Source organism: Notolepis coatsorum (assembly GCF_963971535.1).
Source record: "Notolepis coatsorum genome assembly, chromosome: 3".
Classification (NCBI taxonomy): Eukaryota; Metazoa; Chordata; class Actinopteri; order Aulopiformes; family Paralepididae; genus Notolepis; species Notolepis coatsorum.
The window spans coordinates 182,166,350-182,181,892 of NC_140167.1; the positions used below are offsets into that span (position 1 = coordinate 182,166,350).

The following is a 15,543-nucleotide window of genomic DNA, read 5'->3' on the forward strand; positions in this document are numbered from 1 at the left end:
GAGGCCTCGTGTTTGTAAACATGACGCAACTCCCGTGACGAAGTCTCGCGTGATGCTACTCTTGGTGGCTGATACGAGACCTTAGAGAGGCGCGGAGAGCAACTTCCGGTATAAAAGGATTCTGGGGGTTGTGGTTTCTTATTGAGTAAGCACGTCGGTTTGACGTCGCGTGGTGGTTTGCTGCATGATGACGCACTTGTTGTAGGATGGTGAAGACGCCTCCTACAGGACGTTGTGGGTATTGTAGTACAATAGGTGTGATGTTCGAACATTACAGCAGAGGGCGATGTTGCCTCTTATGTTCTTTCCCTCTCTCTTTTTCTTTTGTTTTCCTCTTTATCCCTCTTCCCTCTCTCTCCCTCCCTCTCTCCCCTCCCTCCCTCTCTTCCTCTCTCTCTCTCCCCTCCCTCCCTCTCTTCCTCTCTCTCCCTCTCTTCCTCTCTCTCCCTCTCCTTCCCTCTCACCCCTCCCTCCCACTCTTCCTCTCTCTCCCTCTCCCTCCCTCTCTCCCCTCCCTCCCTCTCTTCCTCTCTCTCTCTCTCCCTCCCTCCCTCTCTCCCCTCCCTCCCTCTCTTCCTCTCTCTCCCTCTCCTTCCCTCTCTCCCCTCCCTCCCTCTCTTCCTCTCTCTCTCTCCCTCCCTCCCTCTCTCCCCTCCCTCCCTCTCTTCCTCTCTCTCCCTCTCCTTCCCTCTCTCCCCTCCCTCCCTCTCTTCCTCTCTCTCTCGCTCTCTCCCTCCGTCCCTCCCGCGTCTATATTAATCCCAGCCAAAGAGTGCGTCGCATTTCTCTGATTGGCCATGACGCCCATGTGACCGCGGCAGCGCGAGAGAGCGGCAGTGCGGAAATAGGCTGCATCCTCCACGTCAAGAAAGACAGACAGGCTGGAAAAAAAGCATTTGACAGGCTGGAATGGTCGTTTCTATGGGCAGTATTAGAAAGGATGGGGTTAGGAAAAGGATTCATTGATATGATTAAAGTATTGTACAAGGACCCATCGGCCATGATTACAACAGGCACATTCATCTCCGAAATCTTTCCGGTATCACGCTCAGCCAGACAGGGTTGCCCTCTTAGTCCCGGACTATTCGATCTATCATTAGAGCCTTTAGCACAATATATAAGACAATCCCAATACATAGAACCAATCGTAATCAAGGGCACACAACATAAAATTAGTTTATATGCGGACGACGTAATATTGTTCATGCAAAGCCCCAACACCACATTGCCGCATCTACTCAAGTTGATAGAGAACTTTGGTGATTTATCGGGATTTAAAATAAATTGGCCGAAGTCGGCTTTCCTTCCACTTAACATCCATGCAAAAAAAGACACAACCCTCCCAGGTGCGATACCCATGGTAAAACATTTTAGATGCTTGGGAGTGGAAATATTTCCCACCATAAGACAAACGGTGAAGCACAATTACACAAAAATACAGAACAAAATCAAAGACGACCTGGACAGGTGGGCAAAACTTAAAAACTCAGTACAGGCAAGGGTATCAATAGTTAAGATGGATGTATTACCAAGAATCAACTTCATCAGCTCAATGCTACCGTTACCCCCTCCAGAGGGCTACTGGAAAAGATTACACTCCTCCACATACAAATTTATTTGGAATAACAAACCACCTCGCATAAAAAGATCCACCGCACAGAGAAATAAAGCAGACGGTGGCATGGCAGTTCCAGATTTTTTACAATATTTTAAGGCTTTCACATTAAGACCATTGACAATATGGTTTGATCCCCAGGCTTTGGTATCTTGGAGAGAATTGGAAGAAAACATAGTAGCCCCACAGAGACTGAAGGACATAGCACACACTAAACTTCCAATCAAGCACTGTGAGCGGAAATTTGGCCCCATAATTACCCATGCAATCCGAACATGGCGGGAAACACAAAAAAAATATCCTAACCCTCAAAAATGGCATAATCACACTCCCATATTCAATAACAATGCACTCTTAATGGGAAAACGTCCTATAAGATTCCCTATATGGGAAGAGCAAGGCATACACTCATTAGGGGATATTTTTAATAACCAGGGCTTCTGTAGTTATGGAGAAATATGCACAAAGTTTAACCTCACCGAGTCCACATGGCTTTTTTACATACAGTTACGCCTATGTTTGAAGTCTCACGGTGTTCCATTACACATACCAGTTGAACACCACAGATACCACAAATTTTTCTATGAAAGAGAAACATTGGGAGGTTTTGTATCAGGTTTTTATTATCAATTACTAACGTCCTCGTATGAAACCCTTCAACTAGACACTGTCTGGAGGAGGGATATTCCAGACCTGGAAAGTGACTTTGATTGGCAAGAAGCATGGGCAAATGTCCGTCTTACATCAAGGAACCCGGACCATCAACAAATCAATCTTAACTATATTCACAGGACATACTTGACTCCTATAAGACTGAACAGAATGGGCCTGAAACAGGACTCAAAATGCTCCCAATGTACAAATGGAGACGAAGGGACATTTATGCACATGTATTGGGACTGCCCACCAGTTAAGGCATTCTGGAAAGATGTGACCCATCAATTATCAAAACTCGTATCTTGGAATATACCAGTACACCCCTCTGTATTGCTTTTAAATTATGTTTTTGAGTTTGCAGTAAATCCACAGCTAAAGAGATTGGTCTTATCGGGTATCACAGTAGCTAAAAAACTGATCGCATCACGCTGGTTTCAACCGGAAAAAATGTGCCGGAAAGTTTGGTCTCTTACATATCTCGATGTGATATATCAAGAAATATCTACAGCAAGAATTCTGGGTCTCAACGAATCCAAAATGTCAATGTGGGTAGAAGTGGTGGAGAGAATAAAAGCTAGCTTATAATGGTAGTGTCTGGTTAGGAGTGAGGGATAATGGAGGTACTATCCAAGGAGGGGTCCGGGAGGGGGGGGTTCGAGCTGGAGCATATGTGTGTAGGGTTTTAGAAAATAGGTATTAGGGGTATGTCCTATATAAGCATTTATATAATTGTTAATTTCGCTGGATATACACTGTATACGGTTAAAATATTATTATAGACTTTTTTTTTTGTCTTGTTTCTGTACTTGCATGTAATTTTAACCACTTTGACTGTTAGTTTCATTATGCATTATGTGTTGAGTACTGACTTTTAATAATTTTTGTTTTGCAATAATAAAAAAAAAATATAAAAAAAAATAAAATAAAAGACAGACAGGCATTCTCTGCGACAAATCCTAACCTTAACCAACTCCGAAATAATGCCTAACCTTAACCCTAACCTTAACCAACTCCGAAAGAATGCCTAACCTTAACCCTAACCTTAACTTAACCCTAACCTTAACCAACTCCAAAATAATGCCTAACCTTAACCCTAACCTTAACTTAACCCTAACCTTAACCAACTCCGAAATAATGCCTAACCTTAACCCTAACCTTAACTTAACCCTAACCTTAACCAACTCCGAAATAATGCCTAACCTTAACCCTAACCTTAACTTAACCCTAACCTTAACCAACTCCTAAAGAATGCCTAAACTTAACCAGCGAAAGAATGCACGTTTATAGCGAGAGATGATAAACGTAAAAAAGAAGAAAAAAAATAAATTGAAGTGATTCGAACTTGTGACCAACCGCACCGCAGGCTCCACAGCACGGCGGTGTACCAGTTGAGCTAAGCGTCGATGGAAAAACAGCAGGGATTACGGCTACATAATGCCGCAAGCTCTGCCGCTCCGCTCCGCCTGTCTGAAAAAAAAAGAAATTGAAGTGATTCGAACTTGTGACCAACCGCACCGCAGGCTCCACAGCACGGCGGCGTACCAGTTGAGCTAAGCGTCGATGGAAAAACAGCAGGGATTACGGCTACATAATGCCGCAAGCTCTGCCGCTCCGCTCTACCCCTGCCGCGGGGCGTGTCGCGGCCAATCAGGGAAAACGCGGAAGCACTCGGCAGCACTCTTCGGCTGGGATTAAAGAATAGGCATCCCTCCCTCTCTCTCTCTCTCTCTCTCTCTCCTTCCCTCTCTCTCTCCCTCCCTCTCTTCCTCCCTTTCTCCCTTGTACCCTCTCGTTGGGTTAAACCCCCCCCCTCTCTTTTCTTTTCCCTTCAGATGATTAAAAGTGGTAGGGAATACGCTGCGGACGAATTAAAATACGTAGTGGTACTGGAGAAATCATTCGGAACCCCCCCCTCTTTCCTTGAATGTTCCTTCCCTCTCTTTCCTCCCTACATCCCTCTCTTTTCTTCATTCCTCCCTTCATTCCTTTCCTCCCTCCCTCCCTCTCTCTTAGACCTTAGTGATGTTTACCCCCACCCCCCACTTTTTCCTCAAACGTTCTCTTGACATCCCTCTCTTTCCTTCCTTTCTCCCTCCATCACTTCCCTCACTCCTTCTTTCCTTGTCCATAGTGTACCCCCCCTCATTCCATGCCCCCCTCCCCAGTTTTTCCTTAAAGGTTCCCTTTCTTTCTCTGCCCTTGCCCGCTCTCTCTCACTCTCTCCCTCTCTGAGAGCACCATATGGTGGTCATGTGCATTAGGATCGGCTAGAACACTAACAAATGATAGTAATAGAGATGTGTATTACATACTGTAGTGTCATTAAGTGAAGAATAGAGAATCGAACCGTTAAGATTGTCTAATGCATGACTAATTTGACCAGTAAAAGATGGTGAAAGGCGCAAAGGAGGGACAGCAGTCTGCAGCAGAAGGCTTATTCGCGAGGGCAATCGCCAAGGTGAGGGGAGCCAGTGCACCTTCTGCACCGCCACTGGCACCTCACTGTAACCAAGTCCGGACGCGGAGGCTTTTGAGGGAGCTCCAGGAGATCCGACGACTAGGCGGCAGTTTCGTCACGGTGGAACTGGTCGAGGACAACCTCTTCGACTGGCAAGTTCGGTTATACCAGGTAGACGTAGACTCTCCGTTGTGGCAAGACATGAAAGAAACGGGCACGGAGTTCATATTGCTGAATGTCTCTTTCCCTGACAATTTCCCATTCTCTCCGCCGTTCATGCGGGTACTCGCCCCGCGGTTGGAGAATGGGTACGTGAGTGAGGGTGGGGTCATATGCATGGAGCTGTTAACACCGCGTGGTTGGTCTAGCGCCTATACCATGGAGGCCGTTATGAGACAGTTTGCCGCAAGCCTCGTGAAAGGACAGGGTCGCATTAGTAGAAGGGTGGAAGAGGCTGGTGGGGAAACTTTCAGCCAGAAGGAGGCGGAGGCCGCCTTTGGGACCCTGGTAAAGAACCATGAAAAATATGGCTGGAAGTCTCCACCAAAGTCGGAAGGCTACCTCCCACTAGGCATGAGTTATGGTTTTTGTTGTATGAATGGTATTGTTTTGGTTCCAGTTTCCCCCCCTCATCCGTGTAGAATTTCTTTTCCTCCATCCCACCCCTCCCTCTAGATCCCTTCCTAGTTCCTGGTTCCTCCTTTCCTAGCTCCCTTCCTGGCTCCTCCCGTCCTTTCCTCCCTTCCCGTCCTTCCTCCCTAGTCTCTCCCTCCCTAGTCATTTCTCCCTTGCTCCCTAGATTACTCTCCTACGCCCCTCCTCCTTCCAGCGCCCCTGGGTTTGTAGGTGAGAACTTACATCCCCGGGTTGTACGGGGGAGGATTTTCCATTTCCTTTCCCTGCGTGTCCATGCCTTTTCCCTGCCCGGCTACACCCCCCCATTGGTGGTTTGGCTGAGGGTGGGTTGAGACGTTGTGTGTGTTGTTTGTGGGAGGACGTGTTGTTAAAAGGCGTGTTGTTATTTGTTATTTGTGGGGGTTACAGGAAAAATAGGAAACGCGCGGCTGAAGGAGGAAGGCAGAGATAACGCAGGAGAGGGCAGGCCGGTCCGAGGATGTGCTCTGGTTTGTCTAGACGTGCGGGGTGCACTTTAGTGACGTGCACTGTGGTAACGGTTTGGTTGTTATGTGCGGCAGGGGTTATGCTGTATTTTTGGGACCAGACACCCGAACTTATAAATATAGACGTGGACAAGCGAGCATTGCCGGAACCTTACAAAAATTTGTTTATAAAGATAACAAGAGCGGTGGCGAAAAGTGCGAATAAGACAGATTGTTATGTGTGCGGCTTAGCGCCACAATCTGCAGCAGCTGGTTTACCTCTTATGGCACACCCGTTGACTGAGTGTCATAACTCAGTGGTGAAGGGGTATAATTTGCCTTTCCTGTGTAAGGGGGTAGGAAAGGAGAGGATGGAGGGTTATCGTGGGACGGGGCTGTCACTAGGGGGAAAGACGGTGCAGGCTCAGTTAGATGTTGGGCCTATTCCGGTGGCGGTTAGGCCGGAGGAATTTACGAGGTGTGAGGATGGTAAGTCGGAAGGGATAGAGGTAGGGTTGTTGGGGAATTGCGTGGGCAGTGTGGGCCTAGGGGCTGCGAAGGTAGCTACACGGGCTCCCCCGGGTACGTATTGGATTTGTGGCGAAAATGCGTATGCTATGTTGCCAGCGGGTTGGAAAGGGAGGTGTGCAATGGGGTATTTGGTGCCGGCGATGAGGGTAACTGATGTCTTGCCGACGCACCCTGGGGCTAGGAAGACGCGGGCTGCGACTCATGCGGATCGTTTTTTCAGGGTGGTACTGCCCTCGTATGGGACATACGCAAATATGAAAGAGATTGATCATTTGGCTAAGGTATTTGAGGACATGGCTGCCACATCGGCGAAGGGGTTTAGCCTGGAGAATGAGGAGATACGGTCATTAAGGCTGATGGAAATGCAGACTAGGGCAGCTATGGATTTTTTGTTGGCAGCTTCGGGGGGTACATGTACGAATGTCGTATGAATGTGTATGCATGTGAATGAATGTTGGTGGTGGTCGGAGGGGCCGTAGGTGTTGATTATTCGCCACGCTTCCGTGAGTCTGCCTCAGGGCAGCTCTGGCTGCAATTGTAGCTTACCACCACCGGTATGACTGTGTATGAACGAATAATGGACTCTGTAAGCGCTCTGGGGTCTCTGGGGTGTCACGAAGAGCGCTATATAAATCCAATCCATTATTATTATTATTATTATCATTATGTGCATTAATTGGTCAGGAATGCTGTACATATGTGCCCGCGAATGATGAAATGGGTATACCGGACATAATTGAGCATTTGAAGAACATTACAAGGGATCTGCATGAATCTCAGGGGGGATCGTGGGAAGATTGGGGTCAAGGCCAGCTAGGGTATATAGGTTGGGTGATAGTTAAGTACCTACTCTATGCGGTGGTGATATTTGTGATATTAGTCGTGTGTGTGTCGGTGATCAAAGCATGCTTTGGGTATCTGATTGGGACTCTCTGCGCAGCCGGCCCGGCGGTAGAGAAGTCACTCTGCTCGGCTGCACCTGCTATGGCAATGATGATGGTGATAGAGGTGGATGATAAGGGGAGCCGAGCAGAGGTGGGCGTTCCGTTGGTGCCAGGATACCAGGAGTACGCCCTGGCTACCATTCTGTGATCTGAAATGGTGGACATTTTGGGTCAATGGGTGGTGGGTTTGGGGTGTACGAAGGGGTATGGTAATAGGGGACGTGCCTGGGGATATTGTAAAGTAATGTTTGTTATGTATGAATGAAATTGGTTTCCATAGTAGGTACACAAGAGGAGGATGTGTTGGAAGTTATTAGGTCCCTGGGGTTTGGTGCTGAGTCTGTACGGTTATGCATGATCGTTCGGCAGGGCATTGGATTTCCTGGGGGTGATAGACTAGATGACGGGATGGGGTGTTTGGGCATTGACTACCTTGTACCTGTGGTGAGGTATATCCTGGCCTCTGTGGGGAGTCTGTGATGGACGCTTCAGAAAACAGAGGGTGGGGCCTCACGGCGTGCAGGGAGTGATGTCTAGAGATGCTTGAGAACGGTGTTAGTGGACACGTGTCTGAATTCGACAAGTGTCCGCTGGGTGGAATAGTATTGAAATATGGAAACAAAAGAATAGACACCTACATTTAGACAGGGAATACAAAAAACACTTTCTTGTCTACTGCCATTTGAAAAAACAGAGAAAAAGATTTCTTAAGACTAGGAAACAAAATAGGAATTAAAACTCTGGTAAATGAGAAATAGAAACGCATATAAGAAAATGGAAACCGTAGTAAATAAAGAGATGACTACCCTAATTGGTTGGATGGAGGATAATCCAGTACAAATTATTGCTAAAAATAATCCTTTCACACAGGACAATCCTTATTATTTGGCAAAAATTACTAGGTTATCAAAGAAATGGAACAAAAGATGGCCACACATCGCAAAACGTTGGCCTATTGAGGGCTCTTTTGATTTGGCTATAATAGCAGATCTGCATGCTCTAATTAGGACTTATAAGACGGTGGAGGAAAAGGGGAGGAAGGGGAGTAAAGCGACGAAAAGAGGGGAAAAACGCATGCAAGAGATAACCACTTTAGAACTCTTCTCTCGGGAAGCTGAGAGAAGGAAGAGTGAGGAAAAGGGCAGTTCTACTGTCAGTGAGGAGGCCAAGCCGATAGAGGAGATAGCCCCAATCACGACCACTCCCCTGGCCCCTGACAGGACAATAGTCACCTCCCAAAGCGCAGCTGAGATAGCCCCGCTCACCCAAGGACCCCAACCGAGAGCAGAACAGGTAAGAACTGAGGTAGCTATAGCACCCCCACCGTATGATAGCAGGAATAGGGAACCAATATACCCTATCCTGCCTGTGATAGAAATTAACAGCCTTTATAATATAACAAACGACAGGGGCCGTGAGACAGAGTCGGGACGTGCAGTGACAACAATCACCCTAACGCCTGGACCAGACGAGCAAGAGGAGATTGAATGGAGGGAGCGAGCAACTCGCCCCCGAACTCCTCCTGCTACCAGAGCGGCGAAGATATATCTAGAAGAAATGCAGCAACAAAGGAGGACTGCACCGCTCTCTGCCGGACAGAAGGAGATCCTCTGGGCGGAAGGACAGGGACGCCTAGGGGGCGGAGGGAGGACTCAGGCTAAAGGACTGGATTCAAGAAAATATCAATACAGTAGCGACCTCAGCGATAGGGAGTACTACCGCAAGAGAGAGTCAGCGAGAGGTTCCCCCTCTTGGCCGTCAGAGACCTCAGTGACAGGGGAGACTACCACCAGAGAGAGCCAACGAAAGGTCCCCCCTATCGTTATCTCCCCCCCCCCCTCAGCCGGCAGATACCAGGACGAACTGGAGGAAGACCCAGCGGTGGGCGCCACAATGGACGAGTGGAAGAAAAAGGACAAAGAAGAGGAGCAAGAGGAGGAACCGAGGGGAGCCTCCATGAGGACACAAAGAAGTAGAACATCTGCTCCAAACTACTCTCCCCCCCAGCCGCCAAAGAAAGCAGCGAGATGATGCGACTGAAAGACGCCCTGGAGGAACAAAGAGTAAAACACAGGGGAATAGTCAAGGAAAAACGCGAGCTGGAAGAACGGATACAGGTCTACAACGAGGACAAAGACGCCGTTTCCGAGGGCTACCAAGCGGTCACCGAAACCTGGAGACAGGCCGAAACCATACGAGCAGCTTTGGAAGAAGAAAGTGAAAAAATAACGAAAGACATCAAAGAGTTGGAAAGGATCGAAACGAGAAGAGTGACAAGATCAGCTACAAGAGAGCAAACGGTCACCATAGCCCCAGTAATAATAAAACCACAGGGGTTGGAATATAGGCCCTGGAATGCTTCAGATATGACCGAAGTATCGGAGAAATTGCCATCCCTCCAGAACGGGGCATTTCCGTGGATTGCCAAACTGGAGGAACTGATGGTAGGCCAACAGCTGGCTGTCGGCGATGTCAAGCGGTTGTTCTCTCACAAAGTAGGAGTCGCGGCCATGGAAGAACTACTATACAAGGCTGGTATGATGAGGTACGTAGTTTCCGGAGCACATGACCAGGACCTATTCGCCGCCCACAGGGGAGTACTGTGGCAAGCCCTGCGGGAAACCTATCCAACCTTGATGCACCCAGACAAGATCTACATTGGTACCTTGGGGCCTAATACCCACCCCAGGGATTATGTGGCGAAGGCCTACGCCACCTGGAGAGACATGACTGGCCAAGCCCCAGAAGCCAATCCGATGGGTGAGGCGATGCTCAGAGAAAAAATTCAGCTGGGCCTCTCCAGTGAAGTGAGACAAAAACTGAATGAGGTGGTATGTCTGGGAAATCTTCCTTTAAACCAGTACATGGAAAACGTAAGCCATCAAGTTGAGCTGTACAGGAAGAAGGAGCAACAGGCCAAGGAAAAAGAAACGGCAAGCCAGCGAAAGCTCTTGTACCAACAGCCTGTCGAGGCAACCAAGGTAGTGGAATACCTACAAGCTATGGTACAAGCTGCACAGCCCAAAGCCGAGATGGGGACTGGTGGACAACTAAACAACCAGGAACCAGCACAGCCCGGAACACAGGGAGGACCGGCACCAGTACAACAACAGTACCAGAGGGGGCCGAACTGGCAGCCCAGAGGACAGAATGGACGCCAAAGAGGAGGACCGACTGGATTCCCGTCTTCGGCTGAGTGCTGTTATTGTGGAGAGATAGGTCATCTGGCCCGAAACTGTGACAGAGGGTGGCGAACCCAGAGAGCAAGCAACAGGGGTCGAGAAAATACCAGAGGAGAAGGCCGAGGAGGATACGGCCGACTCCAGGATCAGTATTACGGGCCGACGCGAGGCCAGACCCAAAACCAAGGCCAGACTCAGAACCAAAGCCTGACCCAAGATCAGAATCAGCAACAGGACATGGGCCCGGTAAATCCATCCAGGGGGCCGGAGCAGACGTTCTGACGGGGCCCAGATAATTCAATGGGGGGGTGTCAGCTGTCATTGTCAAACTTAAGGGAGGAGCCCATAGTGTACGTAACGGTGAATGATCAATCTGTCAGGATGATGGCGGACACCGGGGCAGCGTTCACTGTAGTCCAACTTAAGGATGCCACACACCTACCCATGTCCGGTCGATATGTACGGACAATTGGATTTGAGGGAATCAAACAGCTGATCCCAGTGACAGAACCTGTCACCCTGAAATACAGAGGCAAGGAAGCGACTGTTTCCATCTTGGTCTCCGACACCGCACCCATCGGCTTACTGGGCAGGGACGGCCTTGGTATGCTGGGGATGAACATTTTATGCACGCCTGATGGTTGTGTGATCGATGTCCCGGAGGATCACTACTATCAGATGATGCAAAGGACAGACACCCGACCACCGGAAGTATACTGGTTGGGAGACCTAAGCCAGGAATTGCTCGGGCCAGCATTGGAATGGGAGACATTCATCACAGCCAACATGCCAGAAGCAAAGAACCCAGAGACACCATACCATTGCACTCTACAGTACTATAGAGATGCGGATCAGACACAAGCCAAGGAGTGGCTGAGGAATCAACCAGAGGAGGTACAGCTCAACGCCACCAGCATTATAATGGGACCCCAAGGAGCAGCAATACGGCTTGCACAGAGCACCTATCTACAAAAGGAACACGAGATCACAGGCAGCGTTCCCCACGTGACGCTAAAGGTGACAGACTCGTGCGATCAACAACACATCGGAGGGATGATGAAAGAGGCAGAAGAAATGGATTTCGAACAGACGAAGGAGAACCGACTCATATGGATAAGCCCGGACAAGCGGTTTGTCAAGATAATGATTCAAGGCACAGGGATGGGACGTCCCCAAACGGTGCAGCTGTCACAGGAATTGAGCCTCCAGGAGGAGATGATGGGGGCCGTGCCAGAAGTGTTGTGGTCGAAACATAGCACTGACATCGGACTGATCAAATCTGCTCAACCAGTGAGGGTGGAGCTTAGACCAGGAGCAACCCTGCCCTGGAAGAGTCAGTACCCACTGAAGGAAAAAGCAGTGGCTGGAATCGAGCCACAGATCAGAGGACTTCTAAAAGCAGGAGTACTACAGAAAACGAATAACCCCAGGAGCAACACACCGTTGCTTCCAGTGGAGAAACCTGACACCTCGTACCGGTTGGTACACGACTTGAGGGCGGTCAATGAGGTTTTAATTGACTATCCCGCTGATGTCCCAGATCCCCACACGCTACTGACATTCATCCCACCGCAAGCTGAGTATTTTACGGTTATAGATTTGTGTAGTGCTTATTTTAGTGTACCCTTGAGCAAGGAGTGCCAAAAAATTTTTGGTTTTACCTATAAGAATGAGCATTATGAGTACACTAGGATCCCCCAGGGATTAAAGCATTCTCCACACATATTTAACAAAATCTTAAGAGAAGATCTAGACGGGTTAGACCTGATATTGAAGTCCAGAGTCATTCAGTATATGGATGACATTATTTTGTGTGCCGACGATCAGACAACATGTCATAAGGAATCTGTTAAATTGTTGCAGCTATTAGCAGAGAAGGGCCACAAGGTGTCTTTGAAAAAATTGCAATACTGTCAACCTAAGGTGACATATCTAGGTCAATTAATTTCACAGGGCCATCGGGCTATTTCAGAGGAACATTTGGTGACTATTAAGAAAGCTCCCAAACCAGTGACTGTACGTCAGATGATGGCTTTTCTGGGGATCGTGGGGTATAGTTCCACTTGGGTGGAGAACTACACAGAGCTAGTAGGGCCCTTAAGAGCCATGATAAAAGTGTGCGGAAACGATAAGTTGAGTGCTAAATTAACATGGACTGAGGAGGGCCTGCGGGCATTTGAGACCATAAAGACCTGTATGTTAGCTGCCCCTGCCCTGGCTTTGCCTGATTATACAAAGCAATTCATACTCTATGTCTCTTCCTCTTCAGATCAGAGGTATGCATGCGCGGTGTTGGCCCAAAACACCGGGGTGGGGATCCATCCACAACCAATAGGATACTACTCCGTCGCCTACTCGGAGGTGGAAATGGGAATGCCTCCGTGCTACCGAGATTGCACCGGGGTCTTCTTGATGTACGAAAAAGCTGCAAGTATCATGATGGGGTATCCAGTAAATATTATGGTAGCACATGCAGTAAAAAAAATATTGGAATCTGGTAAATCTGCACTAACGATACCCCGTCTTAAAAATTATTACAGGATTTTGGAACAGGAAGATGTTACTTTGACTAGGTGTTCCACGGTGAACCCAGCGCAGACCCTTCCTAAGCCTGAGGATGGAGACCCTCACGACTGCGTGGCTGAAGCCGAGAGGTACTCCAGACTTAGAGCTGACTTGCAGGCTTTTCCGTTTAGCAGTCCTGATTTGGAACTATGGACAGACGGCTCATGTTACAGAGTTGGAGAGGACCTAAAAGCAGGTTACTCTGTAGTGAAATCACAAGGTGATGGGCTTGTCGTAGAGAAGGCCGAAGCCTTGACACAACCCTGCTTAGCTCAGTTGGCAGAATTAGTCGCTCTGACTGAAGCATGCAAAATGGCAGAAGGTAAGACCGTTAATATCTATACTGATAGCAGCTATGCACAGAATATCGATTTTCTCTACGGAGCGGTGTGGAAAGGGCGAGGTTTTAAGAGAGCAGATGGTACCGCCATACGTCACTGTAGTCAGATAACCAATTTGTTAGGAGCAATAATGAAACCCAAACAAATTGCAATCATCAAATGTGCTGCCCATCAGTCTGATGAGTCTAAGGTGACCAGAGGTAACAACATGGCAGATGACGCTGCCAAGCGAGTGACAGGTGCGGACAGAGCAGGTAAGGTATTGGTTATCACACACAAGGTTGAGCTGGAAGATAAGATTACTTACAAAGATGTTTTGACCTTTCAGGAAGAGGCGGGTCAGGTGGAGAGAAATCTCTGGTCAGCAAGAGGGGCTAGTAGGGATGGGACAGGTTTGTGGCGGAACCATGAAGGACTTGTGGTTGCACCGACGGGCCTGGTTGGACTGCTGATCCAAACGGCGCATGATTTCTGCCATGCACACCGGAGAGAGGTGAGTAGGAAAATAGAAGAGTATGGTTTTTGGGCACCAAACCTGCTACAGCAAATTGATCATGTGATAAGTAGATGTGCGATTTGTTTGAAGAATAATGCACGAAGAGGGATGATTGTGTCCCCGGGACACATCCCCACACCAAATGGCCCCATGAGAGAACTTGTGATTGACTATGTAGACATGATAAAACCGATTAGCCAAAAGCGGTATATTCTCGTCGTGGTGTGTCGATTTTCGAGATGGGTAGAGGCGTGCGTGACCAAGCATAAAGATGCTGCCTCAGTGGCTAAGTTCTTATGCCGTGACGTGATAAGCCGTTTTGGAATTCCTGACAAAATTTGCAGTGACAATGGAAAAGAATTCGTGGACAAGACTGTACGTTTAGTACTCCAACAACTGGGGGTAAAACAGCGTTTTGGGTCCGTTTACCACCCTCAGAGCCAGGGGGCTGTAGAACGCATGAACGGAGTTCTGAAGAACAAATTGGTTAAGATCTGTCAACACACAGGTCTAAATTGGTTAAGTGCGCGTGTCGTTCAAGCGAAATTCGAAGCCTGCGTTTAACACCGCATGAAATGTTGTTTGGCCGATGTATGGTTGTGCCAGGCTTGCGCGCAACAGGCAAAGGTCCGAGTTTGGACATCCTGGACCATGAGATGCGTGAGTACGTAAAGTACATGTCAAAGCTCCACGGGGCGATCTTCGATTATGTCTCCAGTAAACAGGAGACAGAAGAGGAGGAGAATAGGCGGAGTACTCCTCAGATAATACCAGGAGATTACGTTTATGTAAAAGTGTTCAGACGCAAGTGGTACGGAGCGCGGCGAGAAGGACCGTATGAGGTCGTAAGAGCTACGGAAAAGGCTCTACAGGTTAAAGGATCACCGATGTGGTTTCATCTTTCGCATTGCGTAAAAGCCCTGCGGGATGGGCAAGAATTGGAATCCGAACCCCTGTTCATTGATCAAGAACAGGAGGAAATGCAAGACGAAGGGGGAAATGAAGACGATTATGGTGAACCAGACAGGGGGCAAAACGATTGTCCCTCTGTGGGAAATGAAGGATTTTTGCAGGAGCCAGACAGAGGAGATCATGAATTGGAATTGAAAAATTATGATTTTTCCTCTGTGGACTTTGAAGGCGTGCCGACAGAGGTACCGAAGACACCGGAGGAGACAGCGATTAGCGCAAATTCAACAAAGAGGCCACGGCCACAAAGGGTTATCAATAAACCTCAGAGGTTTCGATGAAGGATAACTGGCAGGATTGCAGCTAAAGTAAATAGACCTCAGATGGTCCTTTCGAGGGAGAAAGATTGTATATGGTTTCTTGTTTAAGTCTCCCTCGTTTTTATTAGAATTGTTAAGTATTTTATTGGGGCGATGTATTAATCTTTTCTTGCAGAGTCAATTACACAAAATAGACACATTGAAGCTAATTACATGGATAAAATAGTCATAAACAAAAAAGCTGATACAGAAGGAAATGGTTATGGTATTGTGGTTTTTGTATTTTTTTAATTTTTAAATTTTTAAAGAAATATTAACAGGATTATGGTTTATATAAATGTTTGATTTTGGAATTTACTGGTTACATGGAGACTACAAAGGCGCCTCCCTCAAACTGAACAGTGACATCTCCTTAGCAAATGACC

At 47.9% G+C, this 15,543-nt stretch overlaps 1 protein-coding gene across 1 annotated transcript; it reads left to right on the forward strand.

The window, feature by feature from the left end:
• Positions 1–4,661: 4,661 nt before the first annotated feature.
• LOC311226090 (ubiquitin-conjugating enzyme E2Q-like protein 1) lies at positions 4,662–9,336 on the forward strand (the record flags this gene model as incomplete). The annotated part of the gene is made up of 2 exons (XM_084311465.1): positions 4,662–5,301; positions 9,149–9,336. 2 exons carry the CDS (start codon positions 4,662–4,664, stop codon positions 9,334–9,336), a joined length of 828 nt encoding a protein of 275 aa, XP_084167591.1.
• Between the last annotated feature and the right edge of the window lie 6,207 nt (positions 9,337–15,543).